General features: G+C 36.0%; 1 protein-coding gene across 1 annotated transcript; it reads left to right on the top strand.

Moving 5' to 3' along the window:
- The first annotated feature begins 272 nt into the window (after nucleotides 1-272).
- Nucleotides 273-8004, top strand: LOC112053152 (serine protease inhibitor 3/4-like). Its single transcript, XM_052882164.1, has 8 exons — nucleotides 273-350; nucleotides 3061-3204; nucleotides 4339-4533; nucleotides 4958-5056; nucleotides 5788-5920; nucleotides 6189-6496; nucleotides 6917-7070; nucleotides 7801-8004. The coding sequence occupies exons 1-8, from the start codon at nucleotides 273-275 to the stop codon at nucleotides 7962-7964; spliced, it is 1275 nt and encodes a 424-aa protein (XP_052738124.1). The 3' UTR covers nucleotides 7965-8004.
- The last annotated feature ends 992 nt before the right edge of the window (nucleotides 8005-8996 follow it).

Here is an 8996-nt window from a genome sequence, read left to right as displayed (position 1 = left end):
ACAGACTGACAAACAGACAGACACGTCAAACTTATAACATCCCTCTTTTTGCGTCGGGCATTAAAATACACATAAAATTAAACATTATTACCCAAAATACACAGTAATAAAGCCGAGTCGTATGAAACGATTTCAAATATCGGCGAACCTATCTGGAAGCACAAAATATTCATCGCGCGGGAAGATAAAGATTTTCTTTAGCGCAATATGTACCTAGAGGCGAGGCGGGGGCGAAGCGAAGGAAGGTTTCCACACAATCTATCGTCGGTATAATGGCGCTGTTAAAGACAATATTCTCGGAAACATATTGGATGCAGCTCGACGAATGTGTAAGCGAGCGCGCGACGACCGTTAGGGTGGAGGTGCACCGGGACCGAAACAGCGAGTAGAGTTTTGAGTGTTAATAGATCAAATAGGATTGGACTAAAATATACCGAGTGGTCAATAACCAGCGGAGTGGTTATGCACTATATGTGCAAAGTAGAAAATTAATCCTTCATTAAATAAATCCTCACGGTAGGCAGGGCATTTATGCATCTATAAAGTGCACGTCATTGTCATTAACAATCGCACGCTTGTCGAAGCCACTCGTATAGAACATATTTTCACTTAGCTGAACGAGTAATGGAAATACAAGTTAACCATAAAAAAATCGTACTTCAGAATTATATTGCAATACATAATACTCCTGAAACATACATAAGCAGAAAACCATAATTTATACCAAAACATCACGTTGCAGGACACACTCGCTAAGAAAATTGTGCTACTGACGCTTATGTGTTGAGGTCATCATAAAGCCGAAGTGTTACAACAGTGTTACAACAACTGTGTACAGTTATCTATTTTTTCACTAACAACCACGATAAGTTCACGGCAGAAATAAGAATGAAGTTGCAAAGAGTACCTTTTTAGGGGACCTATATTTAGATCTTATTATTCTGATATCTGTACTACTCGTATTTAGGATATACCATCAATTCATTTTCAAAGACGGATAACAAAACGCTACCTCAAAATAACCCAGTGTGCCCCCGGTTTTTGCGCGCGATAAATCCGTAGCTACATCTGGGCAGGCGCTCGATTCAATTTTATTACTATTCTCTGCCGACGACTTATTTGATTCAGCCGTCAAAGCGGGCCGCACTTCGGTTACATTATCGACTCTGCTCGAGACTTGCTTATCGTCCGGACGACGGCGAATAAATTGTCTTGTCTCTAAATCCTTTAAATAACTGATATAGATAGGTGTTTGGTATACAAAGTCTATTTAGAAGTTACTTATAACTGTCGTCAAGAAATTATAGGCCAAATTCATCACCTATGATGAAAAAATATGAGAAAACTCTTTTTATACATTTTATGAGATATTACAGCATCGCTTAATTTTACCGCCAAGCAGCATTACTGTGTATCTATACTAATATAATAAAGCTGAAGAGTTTGTTTGTTTGATTGAACGCGCTAATCTCTGGAACTACTGGTCCGATTTGAAAAATTCTTTCAGTGTTAGATAGCCCATTTATCGCGAGGAAGGCTATAGGCTATATATTATCCCTGTATTCTTGCAGGAACGGAAACCACGCGGGTGAAACCGCGCGGCGCCAGCTAGTCGGTTATAAGGGTGTCGTTGCCTGTAACAGGCACCTAAAGATATAAGCGTAGGAGATGAGGGCCTCATCTGAGAAACTCTTACGCCTGGTTGTACACAGGGTGACATTTTCTAAGACGTGCCGTTTCCACTTACCATCATGTGAATCGGGTTTTTAATTAACTATTTTTATAAAAAATAAATATAGAACCCTTCATACTTGCATTACTTTTATAAATGGAACAAAACGTTACCCACCAGTTAAGAGAATCAACGATGGGGGCGCAGATCGTTTAGCCATAAAATTTTATGTCTGGCTTACGTTACGGTATACAATGCAAAAATGTTTCACATTTTTATGAGGATTTTATAACACTAATATAAATAAAAATGTGATTTCAAAATAATATCAATATTGAAACCTTATTTTGTAAAACTACAACTAGGTATTACTAGATTCATACCGTTAATTTTTCGTTATAATTCCCCTGAGGTAAATATAGGGGTTTTATATGTTTGTCGTATGTATTCTGTATGTCTATCTGAGACATAATAGCTTCTTTTTCAACGATTGGAATAGTTTTAATAAATTTTCGAGTCATTTTGGTACAGTTAACTTCTAAAATTGTTGAAATATAGCAAAAAATTGTGCAATTTAAATTATTTTTATTTACAAATTATGACTGAACTGTGTAAATACTCTTTAATTTAAATTTGTTGATTTGTTGTTAAGAATATATTTAGTCAGAGTTACGCAACAAGTTATATATTTTTTTAGATAAACTATTATTTTATTTGTACATCATTTCGTATTGTGAAACGAAATATGATTCTTTGAGAAAAACGTTAGCATTGGTAAGTTCTATATGACATAATTATCAACCTATTTAAATGGCTCACTACAGGGACAGACCTCTCTTCATAAAGTATAGGAGATATGCAATTTAGACCCATCACTCTACTCTAAAGCGTGTTGGTGGGTTTAGGAAGATAATGTTTGATACTGTAACAATCACCATTAAATATTAATGACACAGACCAGTCTGACGGACTTAGTGTACTCTTCGAGTCAAATGGATGTAACACATGGACATTTTCCAGTTATAAGATCGAACCCACAGCCTTGGTACAGAAGACAAAGCCACTACTCATTGCTCAAATCGTCCGTTCAAAGTGTCATCTTCTTCCCCCCCTAGCCAATTCGCACGTGTTCTCTTTCTACGTACGCTAATGCTTCGAAAACTAGAAAAAATTATGGAAATGACAGATCTTGATCACGTCACCTGTCGATAGCAAATGTCATTCCCATACATTTTTCCAGGTTTCGAAGCGTTAGCGATTGTAGAAAGAGAATCGATCTGCCACTTGGCTAGGTAGGCAGGTTTAGTTGTATTAAAAAAATTACATTGACTAAATTTATTTGATTTCAAGTGGTCATTATAATACGAGTAACATGCTTCTATTTACAGGAGGCGTTTTTGGATAATCCCCAGAAAAGTATGGTGGTATCAACTCTGCTGGTACGGTTTTCTCTTTGTAAACTGGGTGCACATGCTGAAGGTTCTGCTAAAAATGAAACACTGTCTATTTTGGGGATGAAGTCAAATGTTACAGTATTTGTTTGTGCATCTTACTAATATTATAAACTAGCGGACCCGGTCAAGCTTCGCTTTGACTTATGTGCAATTCTTCTTCTTTCTTAGACTTCCTTACCCCTACCCTACCCCTACCCTACCCTACCCCTACCCTACCCCTACCCTACCCCTACCCTACCCTACCCCTACCCTACCCTACCCTACCCCTACCCTACCCCTACCCTACCCCTACTCTACCCTTACCCTACCCCTACCCTACCCCTACCCTACCCCTACTCTACCCCACCCTACCCCTACCCCTACCCTACCCCTACCCTACCCCTACCCTACCCCTACCCTATTTCAAGTCCAAGATAAGATAAATCCGTTCAGCCGTTCTCGAGTTTTAGCGAGACTAACGAACAGCAATTCATTTTTATATATATAGAAGATAGAAGATATCAAAGTTTAAATATTTTTCTTGAATCATCAATGCCTCGAGTAGGTACGGAAAATCGAGTCTTATCACATAGAGTCTGCACCATCGGAAAATTCTAGTAAACCCCATCTTCAGAATCAGAATCATTTATTTGCAAGAAACATTTAATTTTTTTATTAAAATTAAGTTATTATAAGAAAATGTCATATCCATTCCCTATGGTCCAATTGCACTGGGGCTAACCTAAAATACAGGTAAATATACCTAAGAGTATGTATACATATAAATCTCAATTACAGAAATGTTATTTTTCAAAAAGGTTATTTTTCACATAATAAAAAAATGTCCAGTATGAGTCTTTACAAGAAGCGTGGTGAAGCCGATAAATCCCATAAAAAACCGTTTCCTTGACATCCACATATACAAACTTTTTTCATAATTTGTATTTCAATTTAACACTAACGATCATTACGTAAATTAATATAATAATAATCAATAATTACCAATAAAAAATAAACAGTTTTTAAAATATTTGAAAACATAAGACGCTATTTTTCTTGAATAATGTTGAAAGTTTCTGATGCGACGCGTCGTGTCGTACTAACTCAAGAATGTATTAGTTTTGAATTTTGTATTTGGACCGACTACGACATCGTCGTGTGACGTACGCTCTATCTGCCTATTACTCTTTAATCTGTGAAAATTAATCAATAGTTATCATGATACAGTTACAGACTTGCTACACAAGTGTCGCCGACGCGATGCTGGCGACCATAGACTTGGACATGCTGCTGTACAACAAGATGATATTTGACTACAGGATTAACGTTAGTGCGCCATTTTTAAATAGCACCACAAACTTTGGTGTTACAGTGGACCAAACTTCGTTTAAATATCCGAAACTGGCGGTTTCGTTTGTGAATCAATGGGTGAGTTCCATAAATTATCCTCTATAGTATTGTACTGTAATTTTCTTTTATAGTACTGGCCGGCCGCGAAGCCTCGCGGTTTCACCCGTTTCTATAAAAATCCGCGATAACCTATGACACAAATAACGTGGGTTTATTTTCAAAATCGGTTTATTAAGTCCAGAGATTACCCCCACAATCTGTATCTTTTGAAATATTAGTATAAACTAGTGACTCCACATTTCATAAACATTGTTGTCTAAGAGTTAATTTGTGAAGTATATATTAAGTACATGCAGGAACTCAATACACAAGGAAATTATCAAAATACTAGCAGACGCGGCGCGGTTTCACCCGCATGGTACATAATGGTCCAGAAGTTCCTGAGATTAGCGCGTTGAAACAAACAAACTCTTCAGCTTTATAATATTCTTATTGATTTCAGATCGACAAATCATCAATTAGACGAATATCCGATGTGTTAGACGTAGACGATATTGACAACAAAACATCATTTCTTATAGTTAGTGCAACATATTTGAAGGTAAAAGTTGTTCATCCTTTTAGATCCTCTAAAGTTCTTTTGTATTTTTTTATTTAACATTAGTGAAATTACTGTTTTTGAACACTTTATATAAATATTTATAGTAGTAGTTAAGTGATATTTTTTTATAGTCTTAACCAAGGCCATACGGCGAATCTATTACCTACTTCTAATATCCTAGTCGACCGTAAACGGTATTGCGCCTGATTTTCAATTGGTCTCTGCAGAGTGTGGTCGAGATTTTCGCGTTCCACACTTGCTTTGGACTCACAATTGGCACATATATTTATTATTAGGAGCCTGGAGCAAACAGGAGAGGCGCCATAATCGGATCTCACTCCATTATAAAATTTACTTCGGGCCGGCGCTGGTCTTAACCCTCATTCGCATGAGAGTTTTCACGTTTAAATATAGTATGAAGTTAAGTGAATGAAGGGCTATTGCCAACGCCCAAAATTGAAAATGCTCGAAAAAACGCGTCGTGTTTTAAAAACGTTGTCATGTGAACATATACTTGGGAATGGATTTGTTGTATTTGAACGCTTTTTAACGTCTGTTAAAAAACTCTAATGCGAATAAGGGCTTATAGACTTGTAAAAGACATTGAAATTAAACGATAGTGATCAACTCTGTTATCATTTATTTAATTTGTCGAATAAATATTTAAAAACGTCAGATATAGTTTTGTTAAATAGGTATTATTATAATTTTAATTTATATATTCATGTCAGGTAACATGGGAGTTTCCATTTGACATTCGTTTAACGAAGAACATGAAGTTTCATCACCATGACGGCAACATCTCCATCGTGCCCATGATGAAGAGAACCGTGACGTGTCTTTACCTAGAAGACCCCATTACAGGTGCATTGGTAAATAATCGAATAGTATTCCATGTATCATCGTCATCATATCAACCCATATTCGGCTCGTTGCTGAGCTCGAGTCTCCACTCAGAATGAGACGGATTAGGCCACCACGCTGGCCCAATGCGAAATGGCAGACTTCACACACGCAGAGGGTTAGGAAAATTCTTTGGTATGCAGGTTTCTTATATGTCGTTAATTTTTATTAAATTTCCCTACTGATTCCTAAAAATATATAATGACCTGTGAAGATCAAGTTTTTTAAGTTATTTTTCTGTGTTATGTTTCCATCTATCTCATTTTACAAATTCTTAACATTTTGGACCCCAACACATGTTTTTTCTTCTTCATTAATTTTCATTCACAGTTTGTAAACCTCAAGTTGGCAGCCTTTGGTATGTCATTAACGATTGCAGTACCAAGTACACCAAGACATCTAGTAGAACTAATACAACAACTATCTCCTCAAACACTTCAAGGAGTGTACAATAGAATGGAATATGAAAACGTAGACGTGATGCTGCCAAGATTCAAGATCAAATCTGGTGTAGATTGGAACAAGTATCTTAAAAAGGTAAACTGTGCCAATATTATGTTTATTTAACGGCATCACGTTGAAACTACTGAATGAATTTAAATGAAACTTAGCACGATTTAAAACCATAATACGGAGAAGGTTATAGGATTCTTTTTATTGCAAAAATAAAATAAAAGCGGGTGAAATAGGGGTTGAAAGTTTGAATGGAAAGTCCTTCATTTTTAGAGGTACAGTTTAAGTTTTTTTTCATAAATCATAAAAAAATACGAAATATAATAGGATTAAATTTTTTTTTAAATTCAAACTCAAAAGTGGTGAAATAGGGCTCGAAAGTTTACGTTGAAATCCACGCGGACGAAGTCGCGGGCGTCCGCTAGTTTTGAATAAAGTAACTATTATCAGTACTCTAGAAATCCAAAAAAGAATAATGATAATTTGATTCAATAATATTTTTAGATTGGTTTACACACAGCTTTCAATGAGACAAATTCAGGACTTAACGGAATATTGACACAAAACAGTCAAATAAAGAATATCTATTTGAGCAAAGTGAAACAGAAGTGTGTGATTGATGTTGATGAAATGGGGATATACAGACATAAAGTGGATGGTAAGATATATATTATTACTAATTTTATCAAATATGCGTCTCACTGTTTCATCTGCATAGTTTGAAGGATCTGCCCCTCTAGCCAAGTGGTATGTCGGTTCTTTTTCTACGATCGCTAACGCTTCGAAAACTAGAAAGATGTATGGGAATTATATTTGCTATCGACATGTCACGTGATCAAGATCTGTCATTCCCATACATTTTTCTAGTTATTGCTAGTTATTGAAGCGTTAGCGATCGTAGAAAGAGAATCGACCTGCCACTTGGCTAGCCCATGACAATCACAAATAACTTAGCTTCAAAAGGTAAAAGATTTTTCCAAACCGGTTCAGTAGATCCAGAGATTACACCTACAACCTCAAAAAATCACAAACTATCTTTTTATAACCCTAGTGTACTAGGTCTGCATACATAATATGGTCGGGTCATATTATACGCATGTTTTGTTGTATAGATCACAGTTTACATTTTTTAATAAAACACAGCTTAAACTCATGTGACACAACGAATGAATTCGGGGCCCTTACTCATGAGCTGGTTCTTGCAACGTTGGTTCTCGTAAGATAAATCGTGTTTTAAAATATATCAATCAAGATCTCACAAGATCACCATTATTTATTTATTAGACCACTAGTACTACTAAATCAAATAAGAAGGATGTAACTTTAAACTAATAAAGAAGAGAAGAACAATTGTTGTACCGTGTTTATAATATAAGAATTTGTTCTAGATCGTAATTCTTTCAATGATCCACATCAGTTAAGAGACAACTATGGACCGATAGTGAAGGTGGATCATCCATTCCTCTTCTTTGTGAACCTGCAGAAGGATCCCAGCAATCGTCTAGACATGAATGAGTTGATCACTGGGGTCTATTATGGTCCCGATTATTAACAGCCGTAGAGGTATTATTTAGGTTAGTGATGCACCTATATCCTGACTAAAATTATAAATGTGAATGTGATTTTGTTTGTTTGTTATGCTTTCACACTTTGATCATGTTTTAAAAATCTTTAACTAATGGGTAATTACATTCTTTTTTTTATTTTATTCTTTACAAGTTAGCCCTTGACTACAATCTCACCTGATGGTAAGTGATGATGTAATTTAAGATGGAAGCGGACTAACTTGTTAGGAGGACGATGAAAATCCACACTCCTTTCGGTTTCTACACGACATCGTACAGGAACGCTAAATCGCTTGGCGGTACGTCTTTGTCGATAGGGTGGTAACTAGCCACGGCCGAAGCCTCCCACCAGCTATAATGAACTTTATTATCAAAGAGTAATATAAGCACCTATAGCTTATCCCCGTATTAGTATTTCTTTAGTCAATTGTCTTATTTCTGTGATCATCATCAGTAACAGCTGATGGTCGTCCACTGCTGGACATATGCCTCTTGCATAAACTTCCAGACTAAACGGTCTCGAGCCGTTAGCATCCAGCGGCTCCATGCAAGCCGCTTGATGTCTTCGGCCCACCTAGTAGCATTGATTTCTAAGCAAGGAATTATTATAAACATGTAAAAGATACTTCGGAGATATCAAAAATGATACCAACTGAGATCAATATTAGTGAGTTACGTATATTGAATAGAATAATTTTCGTCTACATTTTTTAATAGGTCCCGACTGTTTTCTAATTGCTTTCTACACTTCTGGACTGAGCTTGTTTTTTTTCTTTTCAGTTTTTGTATAATTTATGCAGTCGGGTTTTTTTATTTGTTTAATTTATTTATTTATTTCACACTTTTTATATATTAATTTATTTATTTCACACTTTTTAGATAGATGGTGAATTTCGGATTTATTTGTTACGTTTGTTACATGTTACAAATTACGATAATGTATACGTCCAACCGAAGTTAAGTAAATATGTAAAAAAAATCTACGGAACCCTCGGTGGGTGAATCCGACTCGCACTTGT

The sequence above is a fragment of the Bicyclus anynana genome, chromosome 6 (genome assembly GCF_947172395.1).
Source record: "Bicyclus anynana chromosome 6, ilBicAnyn1.1, whole genome shotgun sequence".
Lineage (NCBI taxonomy): Eukaryota > Metazoa > Arthropoda > Insecta > Lepidoptera > Nymphalidae > Bicyclus > Bicyclus anynana.
The sequence above is the reverse complement of the archived record's forward strand: the minus strand, read 5'-3'. Positions and strand labels throughout refer to the sequence as shown.

Excerpts from the sequence above, each read along its gene's own strand:
- LOC112053152 (XM_052882164.1), top strand. The coding sequence starts at position 273 with ATGGCGCTGTTAAAGACAATATTCTCGGAAACATATTGGATGCAGCTC. Across the intron at positions 5,057-5,787 it reads TTAGTGCAACATATTTGAAG|GTAACATGGGAGTTTCCATT; the intron begins GTAAAAGTTGTT and ends TATTCATGTCAG. Across the intron at positions 7,071-7,800 it reads ATACAGACATAAAGTGGATG|ATCGTAATTCTTTCAATGAT; the intron begins GTAAGATATATA and ends AATTTGTTCTAG.